Here is a 16493-nt window from a genome sequence, read left to right as displayed (position 1 = left end):
TCTTACCCCCACTTTTTTTTTTTTTTTTTTTTTTGTTGATCCCATTTTTTTCGCCAGGACTGTCCTCGCCTGGTTCACTTAAGAAGCCGGGGAAGTTTGATTTCAACGCCCTGACTTCCCAGACGAGGTCTCCCCGCATGGCGTTCACACACCACCCGCTGCCTGTGCTGGCAGGAGTGAGACCAGGTGAGAGCCCTGCCATGACCCCAACAACTCAACCTCCCCTCCCCCACCCTTTAAATCTGAAAAAGAGAGAGAAGGAAAGGGAGTGTCAAATCCTAGATTGCAGTATTTACTCCCCCAAACTCGTCCGGAGACAACATAAATTCAGCTATCATGTGCCTGAAAATAAAAATCCAAAATGTACTTGCTGAGAAAGCAAAACAAAACTTTCAAGTCTTACAGTTGCAACTGCTGAGAAGCAATATGCCTGCAGAGTTTCACCTGTTCAGTGTTACTGCTATCATCACGGCTTGGCATAAATTCCTCTCTCTCTCTTTCAGCCTCTCTCCATCCATCCATTTTTACCACCATCTTTGTGCCTGTGTTTATAATATTACCATCGCATGGTACCAGTGCTGCATCCATGCCTTTGTGACTGATTTGCCTCTCATCTTACTGCTTCATGCATTTTGTTGTAACGATTGTAGAAGCCTTGCATTTAAACTGACAAAGCTGTTTACTCTGAAATGATGACCTTGACTGGATATGTAAACTTGCCACCATATGGAGCAATCAAATACTGTGTCAGTGAAAGTGAAAATATATATTTTTGAATTTATTAAAAAAGCCAAAGACAGCAAAGAACCAGTATCTGTAGTGACGCTGCCTTTGCTATAGTGCACATTAGAGCCAGCCAGTGCTTCTTTGTTTGGTTTTCCTTCTTTTTACATTTAGACTTACACTGAAGTTGTATTTTTGTTCTTTAAAAGATATGTTTGTTAGTTCTCAGGCGCAAATGCAGATTAAAGAGATTTATAACAGCTTAGAAGCCAGAAAAGGAACTGATAAAGTGTTTGAACCCATGTAGTTGCACAGGTGTACAGTGTAGCGGGTAAAATTCTCAAAGTAACCACCAGTGTTTCCAAGGTCTTGTTTTAATAAAGGCGCTAAGGGGAAGTTGTCCTCGTAAGAGCTTTTCAGTCCTATAGGGTAACCGACATGGTTTGTTCATCTGGAGTCAGAGAATTCCCGGAGTCTCCAGGATCTCAAGTTTGCCAAGAAGTCCCCGTAGACTGGTCCCACTTTTCAAAAGAATAAATACGTCCTCCTCTCCCTGTCGCTCCCTCTCATTCCATTTGTCTCTCAAAGGGATGAATTGATCCGCTGCCAAACCAGACCTGCCATGTAAAGGTCATTTGGACTCATTGCCCTCCGTGTTGAAACGTATTGAATTTTACTTGCGGAGCTCCCCAAAGTATATTTAGATAATATAGTCCTGACTGGATCTGGCAGCATTAAGCCGTGTTGTTTATCTGCTCAGAGCAGTCTCATAGCATCTAAAGAATCCAAAACACCAGATTGAATTTTGAATTGATTTCTAAAATTTCCTCCTGTTTTGCGCACGAGGTGTCAGGGACTAGCTCAGCTTTCTTTGTTTCCCAACTAACTTCATGCACTCTCCAAACTGCGTGTATGTATGTCTGTGTGTGTTTGTGTGTTAGACAGTTGGCGAAAGGTTTTCATGTAATAGAGAGGCTGTAATGAGGCGGCGTTCAGAGATTGTGTCGTGGTGCGTTTGTGCACGTACACACTGATGCACACAAGCGTGTGTGTGTAAATTTACACTCTTGTGGAGGACTCTCTGTGCTAAAATGGCTGCCATCCAAATGGAATGTCCCTCGGAGGCCTTGGTTCTATAAAGAGACTGGAGGATGTCGGGAGGGAGGGAAGGAGAGGGGGATGAAAAGAGAGATGGGGCTAGAAAGGAATAGGGGGGGAAAGCAGTTATCAACCATGGCTTGCCTTGGATGGGTTGAAGCTGTTAACTCTTGGTGTATAGGTCTAGCGAGTGTGGCTGCTCAGGGGTACGAGCGAGATGGTTTACGTCCTGTTTTTGGCTCCAGACTCACATGGAGAGCTGCCAGATTAACTGTTGCCTGATTATATTAGTCTGGAGTGTCGGCCATTGTGGCAGCGATTACACACAGACACACAACAATATACTGTATGTAAAAAGACACATGCAAGCTGCGCCAGACACGGCAACCCATTCATATGCATGCACTACAAAACTACACATGCTGACACGGAAACACGCACAAAACAAAGAGAACGCACAGGCACGGTGCTGACACAAAAGGGCTTGAACATCAGTTTCACCAAACATGGAAACTTTGAACTTCACTTTGTGAGTACAGTATCCACAAGAGATAGTAGGTGACAGACATAATCACAGATGCTTGTACGCCAGACTCCCCTCACCTAGCAGCTTGCCTCTTTAGTTTGGTGTGCCAAATTGCCAAAGCCATAGAATCACAGCAGACAGGACAGACAGTGGAGCCTAGTTTGTGAATGTGTGTGTGTGTGTGTGTGTGGTTGGCTGGCTGGCTGACTAATGTCTCTGGGAGGTGTTTTGTGGTCGGTTGGGAGCAGAGGGGAGATTCTCTCTCAAGCTTCAAACTACTGGGCAGAACCGCACAGCAAGGATACGCTGCTGATTGATTACACATCACTGACAAGCAATAAAACAAAAGTGGAAAAACCCAGTATGTGTGTCCGTGTGTGAGTGTGACTCTGTCATACCCGAGCAGTTTGTGTGTGTGTGTGGGTGAGAGAGAGAAATGAAGAGGGAGCAGAAGGCAGAAAATACTGTAACACGCTAGCGTTTATGTGGCTGTGAAACTGTGTGTGTGCATGTGTTGCGATGCCAGGCTTACCAGAGGTACAGAGAAATCTAGTGGGCTGATTTATAAAATGAATGGGACCAGATGTTGCTCAATAGCCAGGGATAATGCCAGTCATTTGTAAGCAGAACAGCTTCAGTCAGTCAACCACAAGAGAGTGTCACAGCTATTTTCTGCGTTAGGACAATAATGGGCCTAAACGACAACTTGGACATTGATGCCAGCTGTCTTAGCGCTTAGTTAAAATATATGCATGTTCATGGTAGCGTAGGTGTCGTAGGTGTGCATGTTCATGTACTCTCTATCATAGTGTGCTGTGTATGTGTAGAAATACAACAGAATGACCTTAAGCTCACTGCATTTTTTTCCACTTTTGGTCTCTCTTCTTTTTATGCTTCTCCTCCTCCTTCCCTTTCCTTTCCTGTCTCCTATCTCCTTTTCTTCTCAGGGAGTCCCCGTGCCTCAGCCTCAGCCCTGCACTTCCCTTCCTCCTCTATCATCCAGCAGTCCAGCCCGTACTTCACCCACCCCACCATACGCTACCATCACCACCAGGACCCGCTTAAGGAGTTTGTGCAGTTTGTCTGCACCGACGGCACAGGCCAGCCCAGCGCACAGGTAAGTTTTCTATGGATCCTGCAAGAGGAGGAGCAGTGCCTGAAGGATGGTGTGCTACATTAGTTTGGAAAACAAACTACTATGAAACATTATTAAAACTGGTGTATTTATTAATGGAAGTTACGGAAGAGGATATAGTGCAAACAAGTAAATACACAGAAGGCGCAGTAAGCCAAAACCTGCATACAGACCAATCTTTATGAAGTGAAACGGCTCCACCAGGGATGATCGCAGGGCAAATACATCAACAGGAGGAGGGGGCCAGATGTGCTTAATCAGAAAAAAACTCAGCTGGAGGAAATTATGGGGGAAGACGCCAGAGCACATTTTCATCACAGGCTCAATATAATACAATGCTATGCCTTCTCCCAGAATTGGAAGATCATGCCCATCTGAAATGTTCAGATGGGGGTGGGGTCTGTCAGGAACAGAAGCCTTTGTAGTGTGGCCGGCCATATTGTAGGTATGCGCTGGGTTAAACGTTTACTTTAGAGAAGCAAGGCTGAAAACTTTGGCGAGACCAGATTTGTAGACAGATCAAGATTAATTCTGTTTGGAGAGTATCCTTGGAAGAAACCAGAAATAGATATTTAAAGACTACATCTGTGCTCCAGTAGTGATTTATTGACTGTCATCCTTTGTGACATTCCTTTACTCTCCAAAACTCTCTCTCTAGCGGTACATGCCCCTTCGCAGTATGCCATGATAATTTTCTTGGCATAATGTGTGGCGTTGAGACCGAGTAATGTACACCAACGAGCCACAATATGTAAACCGGTGAAAGGTGAACTGAATATTATTTATTATTGGATTACAATGGACCTGGTATATAAAGGTTGGGATATATGTGAGCTTCAGAGCTAGACCATGGAAGAAGGTGGCCAGATGTGTGTCAGTCTTTTGACAATGCACAACAGGAATAAGGCAAGCTGGTGGAGGCAGTGTGGTGGTCTGCTGGGACATCTTGGATCGTGTGGATGACATCTATGAATATTGTTCAGAAATGGTTTGACACATATGACAAAGAGTTCAGTGTGCTGACTTCACCTCCAAACTCCTCAGATCTCAATTCAGTCTATGTGGGATATAAAAACTAGTTTGATCCATGGAGGCTCTACTTTTTAACTTACAGGACTTACAGCTTTCAGCTCCCTCATTACACAGAACAGTTTCTGAGGTCTAGATCTGGATTTGCTATTTTGCTGGCACGAGTGGGACGTAGACGGTAGTAGGCCCGTGGTTTTAATGTTGTGGCAGATATTTAATAGATAATAGTATAATAGATAATAATAGATAACCGAATAACCAGCAATAGTTATCTATTTAGTATTTATGTATATGAGAGTAAAATGCTAAAAAAAAAAAAAGTCACACTGCAGAAGGATTTAAAAGATGATTACTGAAACACACCAAGCTGTGGGAGCTAGTGTGCAGCTGTAGATGGAGAGGAAACTCATTGCAGAAGCTGAAGAGGGGATTTCTGGGACACAGCTGAGCCTTTTTAAAGTGCCGTGGGTCTAATTAGATGAAACTTTAGTAAAGGGTGATACCCAGATGAGCTCCCCAATAACAATCCCATACTCACTGTGCTGAAAGCTACAGATACAATCAGCAAAACACAGCATACAGCTGATAGTCAGCTGGTCTTTCAGAGGTATTTCTGAACTATTCTGACACACATTAAATAAGGTAGTACTGTAAACCTCTACTGCAAACTTGGCTTTTTATATTAACTTCCTCAAGCCCTTTTTCATGACCTATTATCCTTTGTTCACGTTACTTCACACTCTAAAGAAACAGTAACATATTTTTTTATTGCATCTGCACTTACACGATGGACAGGCACGCAAGCACCAAGACATCTTGTACACATTGCTGATTTTCTCCTTCTTTTTAAAATTCTTACATTGCGCCGCAACGACTTCCCTTAACAATCCCTCACTGTCCCTCATGGAAAACTCAGTTTTTCTTCCCCTGTGTGTGACGATGTTCATCACTTTTCCACATCTTATTTATTTCACTACTTTTGACCAGACTGCAATATTTTTTTGTTTTGTCTTAAAGCTGTGTGAGTCTCCCTCGACCCTGTGTGCATGTTTGGGTGTGTTTTAGTCTGTCTGTTTGGATTCTGTATGGGTTTGTCTGTATATGAGTCTCCAGTATTTAAATGGGGCTCTGTCTGTGTGACTTTGTGTTGTACGTGTGTGTCTGGCTTCCTATATACTGTATATTCTTGGGGTGTGTCCTGCTCACCCTGTCTGTATGGTCCATCTGCAGCCTAATGGAGGTGGCCAGAGCAAAATGCCGGGCTCCTTCCTGCTGCCCCCGCCACCCCCGGTGGCTCGCCCTGTGCCCCTCCCCATGCCCGACTCTAAAAGCATCAGCACGCCGACTGACGGCGGACTCAGCTCACCCGCATCTCCGTGTAAGTCACTCCCCACTCCCACTCCTCCCCACAAACCACTATTAATGCCCCATATTCCCCACAGACTTTTTTTTTTAGAAACCAGTCCGAACCAATTTTAGGCCCTCATAGGTTTGTTAGCCCCTACCTGGCAGCAAATTTTATGTATCCCAATACCAGATGAAGTTTTTTAGGCTAGAAAAGACGTAGCCATCATAGAAGTCCCAGTATTTATGTGCAGTGCAAGCTTCTGGTTTAACTCCTGGAAATGCACAGGTTTGGGGCTCCTACAATGGCTACTGCTATAGTTTCCACTCAAGTTAACCAGTAAGATGGAATCTACTCAAACACTCAGCAGCCCCGAGAGCTTCAGTCCTGTTTCTCCTATCATCTTATCGACTGCCAATATACTCTGCTGTACAGAACCAGCAAGAACCGATTTTGAGAAGGCAGAAGCCACGCCTTTGCCAAACCAGAGATCCCTTGTCAGGTTCCTTTGTATCGCTTTCTCTGTCTTCCTCTGAAATTCAGTCTCCTTTTCTCTCCTCATGTCTTTGCAAACCACCTTAACCTCCTACTTTTCCCTATCCTGAAGTCTTTTTTCTCTATTTTTCTTTCTCTGGTGTTGGGTTTCCTGCTAGCACCACAAGAGGCAGTGTAGTTTCTCTCCCTTCTTTTTGATGTGTTTTGTAGTTTGGAAGAGCAGAGCAGAGCAGAGCAGGGCCCTGTGCACGTTGCCTCTGTAGCTGCAAGCCTTTGATCAATGCAGACTTTGCATGTCTGTCTGTGACAGCAGCAATACAATCTACCCCCTTCTCTCATTTCGTTTTTGCTTTCTACTTTATTTGATATCACACCCTCCTTTCTTTGTTTCTTTTTCCTTTCTTTCTTTCTTTTTTTCTTTTTAAGGGAACAAAATTAGGGCAGTTGGCGTGGACTCCAAAAAAACATCATGCCCCACTTTACCCACCCAATCCCCTTGCCACTTTCACACAAATCTCACAACAATTAAAAATTGAGAACAACAAAAAACATGAAAATCACAGTATAACAAGAACAACCCATCTCTCTAAACATGAATGATGAAATCTAATCAAACTTATCTAATTAGTGCTATACCGGGGGAGTGGGAGAAAGGAGTGTCGGCAGAGAGTGGTGAGGCTTTGGTTGGTTCCACCCAGACAGGTGCAGTACGAGAGTCGGGCCATGGGAGAGGCACACCAAGAGGGGGCACTGGACGGAGCAACGGGGGCACCTTCTCCTCTTTTTGTTTTGACTTTTTCTCCTCTTCCTGTCCTATCAAGTCTTTCTCCCCTCCCTCCTTCCAGCTCTCACAGATTAACATGTCACTCTTATTTATTTATATGAAAATCTATATAAATAAATATCGTACTTTCCGTCTCTTTTCTCATCCCGGTGACTGTTATCAGTGTATTTTTTTTTCTTTCCCCTCTAATTTTGTCTTTAATTCTCAAGATATCTTAATTACAGCCATGAAACACATAAACACACACACACACACACACGCGCACACACACACACACACACGGTACACTCTCACCCTCAGTCATGCATCAGTTTCCAGCCCTGTCGCTGTCACCCCTACACATTCCCATCCCCTCAACTCACTCAAGCCATGCACAGTAAAGATTTTACTCAGCCTTCATGTTGGAGTCCAGTGAGCACAACTGCCCTAAATTTGATCCTGTGGCATTCTTTAGTGGTGTCACTGTGTAGGCAAGATGCTCCTGTGAACCTGTTAAATGCAAAAGGAGCAGTGATGATGAGTACAGTTCCTCCATAGACCAACTTTTTTATCAAGTCTACAGTGAATCATTGGTGGTTCTCTGTGATCACTGTGGCTTGTTATTGAAGCCAGGGGCTGCTGAGGAGTGTCTGTGGCTAACAGAAGGCTTCTCCATGTTAGCACTAATCATTACATTATGCCCCCTTCTTAACCACAGATTAAATGGTTAGGTTGAATAACAGTGAACCTGTCCACAGCATGAACAAATCACCCATGTGACTAATACAGAATCAGTATCCCTGACCCTTTCCCACCAGTTTATTTGACAGATATACTGCAAGAGCCTAAGCAGGTTTATAGTAGTGTAGATTAAATATATAGAAAGTTGAGTGTGTATGTGTGTGTGTAAAAGCATGTACACACTTGTATCTCTCTGTTTATAGCATACTCCACGCCAGGCTCCACAGCTCCCAACCGGTTTGTCGGCATCGGAACACGGGACAACTTTCTGAATATCCCCCAGCAGACCCAGGTACCCCGCCAACCTCCCTCATTTAATTAACATCCACATATCCACCTCTCCCTCCTCCTCCTCCCCCTCTGTTTTATGTCTTTTTCTTCCTTTTCCCTCACCACCCGCTGCAAGCCTAACGCTGCACAGTCCTGTGCACACATACAACTTTCCATGGTTTAAATGGACAAGCATGACATTCAGGGTGAAGGCCGTGATACAGAGGCAATACTCAGACAATGGCTGTGCACCGAAAACGTGCTACGATCGGTTATTCAGCACACGACCCCAGCAGCTATAAATGATATAAATATTGTGGAAAGCCAATCATAACTTTTTCCTCAGACCGTCTCCACTCAAGGTCAGTAGTTTAGCGTGAGTATCGTACCGTTTTCATCGGGTTGTTCAGCTGTCACGGACATGGATTCAAGCTTAGTTTATAAGCTTTTTATAAGCTTTCAACGTTTAACAGATATTGTCCATCAACTGTTTGTGAATTTGCTCAGCTCCATTGTAATAAAGTGTTGCCCATGTATCAAGGCCTTTAGTTTCAGTATTGGTTTACAGTGCTGATACCACAGTAGTTTCCCCACAGTGACTGTAAGCAGTGCCAGTTAGTTTCAGCTCCAGCAGTGTTGATTTATCTCTGCAAGGCCCCACAGTGTGCATTAGTGCAGCGTGTGAGGCCAGTAGTGCACTACATTGTGGTTTTTTAGCTTTGGCTGTGCTCTGCCACTGGGCTGTAGTGTCTTGGGCCTACTCCATCACCAACACAACTTTTCTCATTAGGGGCTAACCGCACCTGCCTGCAGCCAACTCGGCTGTCCTGTCCTCCCCACACATGGAAACAATCTGCATTCCTCCTCGGCACAGCTCTGCTTAACCCCCTCCTTCACTCCCCTGTGCATCAGCAGCCCACCCTCTCCCTCTTTCTCTCCCTCTCGCTCCTCCTGCTGCTCCCTTTACTAGTTTCAAGCTCCCCACCTGCACCACTCTCCTACAGATGTAGCTCTGGCACCGAGGGGAGATTCAAACACCATCCAAATGTGTGTTAGCGCATATGCACATACACTTCAACTCTGTGCCAAATCTCTTGCCCCTCATTTTCCCTCCTAAAAAACAACAGGGCTTTTACAGCAGCTTACATCTGTTCAAAATGCTTATTATCTCCAGCAATTGCTTATCAAACATTATTGAAAAATGTCCACTTTGAACATTTCTGCCGGGTTTACAGCAAGCACAGCGAGAACCTGGGCAAATGCTCCCAGTTACTGAGCCTAGTAGGTCAGCAACAGTGTCAGCCAGAGTGAGTAACAGAGGTCTCTGCCTATCCTGCTGTTCTCTGGCATATGGCGAGGTTCAGACGATAGTCCTGCCAGCCCGCCTTGGTGCCTGCTAGCCAACTAGCCAAGACAGAAGGAGAGAGTGTCTTCCCACTGCCGTCAGAGCAATAAGTAGAGAAAAGCTGGTCTGAGGAGCTCTCTGGTGGTGAAACCTTAGCTATGCAGGAGGAAGAGAGAGCTGGGCGGTGGGGGACGGCAAGCATGGAGAAAGTAAGAGGGACTGAGAGAAAGGGAGGGAAAAAAGAGAGAGGGGGTTAGTTGAAGCTCGCTGCACTCCACAGTCACGTCCTGGCTGTCTGGTTGCCCGCAGCAACGAGACATGATGTCATAGGCAGTTGAACTTGGACTTGAAGAGGGGGGGTTAGAGGGGGGGGGGGGGGCGTGAGGGGGGAGTGGGGGTCACTTTCCACTGCCAAGGATTACACTGAGAGAGCCAGAGTAAGTGAGAGAGGGGAAAAGAGAAGGGGGTTAGAGGAAGTTGGAGCCAGGAGGAGGAATTATCTTCAAACACCAAAGTAAGGTAGAGTGGTGGAGAATAGATGGAGGTTTAAGGGTTTTGAAACTTTCTCTGCGTTGTCTGATTTCTTTTTTTGTGGGGTGGGGGGACAGAGTTTGCTGTCGAAGGTGCCGTGAGTCTCTGCTCTCACCGGGCCGAGGCCTGTGGAATGTCAGAGGCAGCCAGAACAGCTCGGTCTGTGCCAAAGCCTGCGCTCTGCCGTCTTATCAAACTCAGAAACTGGATCTCCAGAGTAGCTGCCCTCCGTAGTTTTACAGTGTAGCCTGAGCCGACTCTGGCCCACAGAGCACAGGCATATTAGGATGATCACCTTACATGTAAACTGGTTGCCCATGACAGAACAGCAATAGTCCCGTGTTTGCTTACTGAGGAGTCTTTAGGACTGACACAAAAGATGCTGCCCTAGTTGAACTTGTAACTCTGTAATAACACAACTGTTTTTAATGAGTAAAAAAGCTTGAGTCAGCCCTCTTAAAAGCAGCAAGTGGTAAGGTAGTAACTTCTGTGACACCGTATGTTACTGAGTTCAGTTAAGTACTGTAAGTGAAGGAGAAAAGGGGTAATAGGTGGCCCCCTAGTGGATAAATACCTGGTGTTCCCGTTCAGCGTCAGGCCTTCAAACAAAATCAGTATCTTGTTGTAAACTGTTCTGTCAGAGAGAATTTAAATATTTGAAAATGATAAAAGAGGAGAAATTATAAATAGTTTAGAAAAATTATTATTAAAAATACTCACAATTTGATGTTTCACAAATATGTTTTTGTTATATATTTTTTTCCTGTCAATTTGATTTTGTGATATGTTGTTGGAGTCCTGGACACAAGGTTGGGAATCAATGATATAATAATAACTGGCACCAGTAGCACTGAGGTTTTGTTGCACATGTCCTCAACATAAACTGTTGATTGATACAAGGATTAAAACTTGTGTGTAGAATGCTATTCTGTCATCATAGTCCACACCGCTTTATCCTCTTTCATGTCTCTGTGCATGTGCTTGGTAGGTATTCTTCTGTGTTCCTCACTGCACACTACAAAAAAAAATACTGAATTGAATTGTGGCTTAATCAAAATGTAATTATGGTGATGGGAGTTGAAAAACTAAACACATTTATCTTCTTTTTTTATCTTTACAGTCCTGGTTCCTCTGACAAGGCCTCTCTGAATCAACAGCTAAAATTGTGTCATGAAAATTGGAAATTTGACAAAACAAACACATCGCCGCTGAAAAAGAACAAACTGCTGACACTAAAAGGTCTTTCTCTCTCGCCAACACTATTCAAAGTACTACTATAGAACCCCAAAAAACCCCACGCTGCCCCAAGAGGACTCCCAATTCAACACGATTTGAACAGGAACATTCGTCCCCTTTTGCACAGGAGTCTTCAACAAGATTGAGTGGACAGACTCAGAATGCAAGGAGGAGGAAGAAGATGAGAAACTGTCTCACACACCGTGAATTGTCAGAAAGGAAACACAATATGGCAAACTGACAAATGACCAATTATACATTTGTTGTTTCTTTTCTTTTCTTTTTTTTTTAATGATTTTTTTCCATTTTGTTGTCTCCACAATGAAACTCCATGCATTGGCTGGGAGATCCAAAAAAAGAACAAGTAGTGGTAAATGGTGAAGTCAGATGTGCAAGTTGTAAAGATTGCCACCCAAATAGCACGCCTCCATATCTGCGCATCTCTCCTCCAGGTACATGGTCTCACCTGACACCCACCACCCCACACAGCCTGTCCCACCTGGAGCTCGGTGCTTGTCAGGGGCAAAACCGTAACTGCAGCCTCGTAGTTGAGTGTCCCCTCACCCCACTGTTTCATCCGCTCAGCCCTGAGCCTGTTTCACTTCAGATTGGCCAATCATGCTGGCACCATCCGGTCCAGTGGTGTGACACATATGCACTAAGTGGCTGGTCTTTGTTTACCTGTCAATGTACCAGGGTGTCCTGCTATGGGAGAAACGACGGCCATGAGGCACAAAGGCAAGAAGGTGAACACACAGATAGTCATAACACTAACTCTACACGTGCTCTCTCGTCCCCTTACCTATGCACTATTAATTTTTTTTAAGGGATGAACAGTATTGCACACTGATGGTCAGATGAGCGATTAGAGAAGTGAATCGAGGCTGCAGGTATGGGGGCTGTGCTAACATCAGAGTCTAGGCCCTGAAAGATACAGCACTCACATGCACACACACATGCAAGCTTGCAGGCAGCACATGCAGACCAACCTTTCCAGAAAAGTCGGTCACAAAACCACTCACAAAATCATCTTGTTTTAATCCATAGATATTGATTTTACAACAAGGCACACACAGCATCGGCTTCATATTATTTGCTTTAATTTTGTTTGTAGTTGTTTACTTGCGATTTTTTTTCTTTTTCCAGATTTGGTTTTGGTTTTGTCTCAGCTGGATTGTTTTAACCTTCTCTTGCATGTCATAACATTTTTCTTTAGTTTGCAGTAACACATAGTATCACGCTCGAATTTCAGCAAAATGGAAACAGCAGTTTCTCAAATTTCTCATGTATGGACAGCACAGTAACGACAGCTCATCACACGCAACCCTGGCATTGCTTCACCCCGTGTCCCGTAGACTATTCACAAGAAAACCCAGAGGATTACACACACACACACGCACACAGATGCACATATAAAATAACACCACCAACAACCTGGTTTAAATTTATAAAGGGAAGCCTTTATACTGGTTCTCCAAACTGCCTTTTAATGGTTTTTCATTCATTTTAAAATTTGTATTTTTAATTTGACATATTTTTCTATGTAAATGTTCACACTGAAATCGCTGTTGGTATTATTTTTTGTCATGACACAATCCAACAAAAGCCGACCTCACAAAATAACTGGACTGCCTAGCTGTTGGTTCTGTTTTTGCAGGGATAGTAAACAGGGCTGAGGGCTTGTTCTCAGCCTCTCTAGTAACATTAGCTCTATGTACTAAAACCATATATCGAGACTATAACAATATATGGAAGTGCCTCTGTATTCCCTTCATGCAATTAGTAATAAACTTGACTTCAGGTTCTCTTCCCACATATAAGCTAAAGCTACATGGGCATGGTAGCGTTGGTGCATGTGGAAACCATTGGCCTAGGACAGATCTTTATAGAGGACTGCAAACTCTTTTTTTTTCTTTTTTTTTGTAAAAACAGAGAGAGAGATCTTATACATATATATTTATGATATATGCTCCTTTGTAACTTTTACTACGAGCTTGTTGGCAGTCTAGTTATTTTCTGAACTCTCACCCCCGCTCACTACCCCCCTCCCCCACCCCGCCCCACAACCCGTTTCAGTAACATCACCATATTGTTACCAATACGAATTAAACGACACACGCCATTGCCATCTGCTGCGCAGCATTATAATACCTAGATGAACATGTCAAAAATCGACAGTAGGTTTGAAGAAAAAAAAAGTGTTTGTTTTTTGATGGAAAGTATTATTATTGAAAAATATGTGTCGATTGAGCCACGTGCAATGCATTGGGTAGATCATTGTGTTTGTCTGTTAGAGATTTTTAAGAAAGCTAAGAGAAAAGAGAAAAAAAAATGTATTTGTTTCAAGTCCATATGCTCCGGGACTCTAAACTAGAGGGCCACGAGAAATCCTAGTCTTTGTAAGTTGGGGGTATTTGTTTTTATTTCCTTTGTCTCTTTTTTAATGTTATATGTGTAATCATTTGTTTATAAAAATGTGGGAGGGCTGAAGGAAAAAAAAATGTACACAACTTCAGAAAAAAAAATCTCTATCATCAGATGAAAAACTGGTGCTTTAACACTATAAAGTACATTCAGAACTATTATAAATGAGTGAACAAAAATAACAGACCATTTAGGAAACTGCATTATTCCTCTCTCTATTTGTATTCTTCTATTTGTATTAAGTGGGGGGAGAGGTTCCTATTCCTTAAGGTTGTGACACAAAAGGCATTTTGGTTCAACCCTTAGAAGAAATAAAGCAAACCTATACTGTCGAGCCCAAGAAACTCTTTAAATAACCTACCCGCGCACTGCCTGAAACTCACCAGCAAATAAAGCAAACAAAAAAACCCTCCCAGTTAATTCATTTTATCACATACATTGGCATTGACACATGACAAGTCTCTCCCAGTACTGCCGGAGAGACTTCACATCCCAAAATCAGTTTTTTCCCATTATCATCCGAGTATGTTTCTAAATCTGGAGTTGGATGGAGCTCAGCAGGCTGTGTTGAGACACCTGACGTTGAAGTGGACCGAGACCTTCTGTACAGTTAGCAGAAAAGGGGTAAAAGAAGCTTTTAATCTGGCATACATATGAGGTCTGAGCCATTTGTGAAACAGGCAGCAAGGTGAGCCTCTCCCCTGTTCCACCCCCTCCTCTGTAAATGACTCTTATAGTGCTTGTGCTGTAGTGTATAGTTTCCCAGCAGTTAAAGGTTGTCCCTTGAAAGTGCCTTTTGTTCACAGACTCCATTTTGTAATCAAGATGGCCCCTTTTTTTTCTTTTCATTTGTTTTTTTCCTTGAAACAGCTTGAGGTAGCAGGTTGCCCCTGAGTGCTGTAAGGAGGCAAAAGGTCACCACCCATTCAGCGATCAGGGGCACCTCTTTCCTCCGGCTCCGAAAATGAATTCCCTCCATTGTTCCTTCCCTTCTATCCTCTCTTCCTTTTCAAAGCTATATATATATATACACATATATATAGTACAAAAGGAAACTGGTGTGAATTAGTTCTTTACTTTTTATTGATAAATGAGAAAAAAAATTGAAAAGGCAAAAAAACTTGTTCTCGTTCAGCTCTTGCTTTTTTCTTCCCCTCTGTCTCCACTGTCTGTTTTCTCTTAGACACTGGAGTAGTCTGTAACTGTGTGTCTGTCACTCTCCGTCTCTCTCTCTCTCTCTCTTTCTCTCTCTCTCTCTCTCTCCTGCCCTCTCCGCTGTTGGGAGGATGAAAAAAAAAATATTGCCGAAAAACTTTTGTCTGAGCAGAATGCAGTTAGCTCACATGTTATTCTTGTCTGTATGCTTCACATTGTATTACCATACCCATCTTCTTCAGCTTCTCCATTCAGCAGCTAATGTAAGTGAACAAATTACGCTGACGGGCTTTTGGGGGTGTCCTTGGGTGGGTTAGGAAGGGACGACAGTGGTTCAGGGGTTTGGGTTCAAGAGGTTTAAGGGGAAGATTAATAGGGTTGAGAGGGATAGATGAACTGCTTTGGGAAGTTGGAAAGGGGCTGCATGGGCTAGGATAAGAGTTTGCTCTTTTTTTTAAGGTATTTATTTTTTGGCTTTGTTTTATTCCCTCTTTTTTGTTTCCTTTTTTAATTTGGAGTTCTTTTCATATTTGCTATCAGGGTATGCTGTCGTTTAGGCTCTCTTTGAGTATGCCTTGGACTGTAAAATGAAAGCTACAAGCACCTTATAACCGGACTTGTCGTGCATGAGGCTGAAAGAGGGGCGACGCTTTTCCAGCATAAATACCACATCCATTTAAACCAATCTTATAAAGTGAATCTTTTTTTTCTTTATTGCTATTTTTAAGGTGGGTTTCACACACCGAAATCCTCAGCAGTATTAGCCATTTTCCACACATCAACCAGATAGAAAAAGGCCAGCATGAACCTGATCTCTCAGATTTTTGAGGATCCAGGGAGTCCCTCCATTTTTCTCCTCCGACCACCTCATGCAGGATTAATCCGTGTCTTTGTTCTGTTGTTTATTTTAGTTCTTTTTCTTCTTAAGTGTGTATGGTTTAATGGTGAATTAGGCAGCACCCTTGGCCCCCTCACTCCCAAGTCTTCTATGCCTCTGTCTATGCCCTCAGTGCAGCACCACTTCTTTGTGAGAACACCCCCAGAGCTCTAGGTGAAATGCATGTGTTAATTACAGTTTCTTTTCCATAAGAAGAAAAACACAGTTTGAGAAGAGCAGCACCTGATTGAATAAAAAGGATGTTCTTGACTGTACCATCTTGCTGTGCCATGTCATTCTTTCAGTATGTAGGATAATGCATAAAAGAACTGCCTCAGGAACAGCTGTTAATATACTTCAATCCTTAGTTTTTCTAAACTGGACTTACAAACTTAAAAAAATAACTTGTCTCCTTGTAGGGTGTTGGGAATGTGAAAACATTCAGGCTACATGCCCCACCACTTTGTTCCAGATTCAAATGTGGAATGTCAGCAGTGCCCAGAGGGCAAACTGCTGAATTTGGTTATTTAATCACTTTTCATGTCGTGTTATGAAATGAATTGGTCAAACTAATTGCAAACTAAATACTTTATAACAAAGTTATACATTTATTTATGTTATTTTATCTCCAGTTTCTGTCATCAGTGCTGTTGCTTTCTCTTAAAACACCATCAGGCCACTTTCTTGAAACTTTGGTATAGAGGTGCAAAATGTGCAAAGAAAGAATATTGGTATTGGTAATATGGATCACCTTTAAAACTTTAACTGCACTGGTCCCCATCTAAAATGAGATGGGAAAC

The 16493-nt window shown here is 43.2% G+C and overlaps 1 protein-coding gene across 13 annotated transcripts in view; it reads left to right on the top strand.

Annotated features, from left to right (window-relative positions):
* nfixa (nuclear factor I/Xa) overlaps positions 1–15968 on the top strand; it is a 118787-nt gene extending 102819 nt beyond the window's left edge. For 8 of the 13 annotated variants that reach the window (XM_013272973.2, XM_005469919.4, XM_005469920.4 and 5 more), the window contains 5 exons: positions 58–186; positions 3295–3464; positions 5742–5889; positions 8059–8147; positions 11122–15968. In XM_013272973.2, the coding sequence (XP_013128427.1) occupies positions 58–186; positions 3295–3464; positions 5742–5889; positions 8059–8147; positions 11122–11136 (551 nt within the window). In that variant the 3' untranslated portion in view covers positions 11137–15968. The remainder of the gene's footprint in view (positions 1–57; positions 187–3294; positions 3465–5741; positions 5890–8058; positions 8148–11121) is intronic. The other 5 variants (XM_005469924.4, XM_013272971.3, XM_013272974.3 and 2 more) reach the window with 3 other exon arrangements.
* The last annotated feature ends 525 nt before the right edge of the window (positions 15969–16493 follow it).

This window comes from Oreochromis niloticus, linkage group LG6 (genome assembly GCF_001858045.2).
Source record: "Oreochromis niloticus isolate F11D_XX linkage group LG6, O_niloticus_UMD_NMBU, whole genome shotgun sequence".
In the NCBI taxonomy this organism is placed as follows: Eukaryota; Metazoa; Chordata; class Actinopteri; order Cichliformes; family Cichlidae; genus Oreochromis; species Oreochromis niloticus.
The sequence above is the reverse complement of the archived record's forward strand: the minus strand, read 5'-3'. Positions and strand labels throughout refer to the sequence as shown.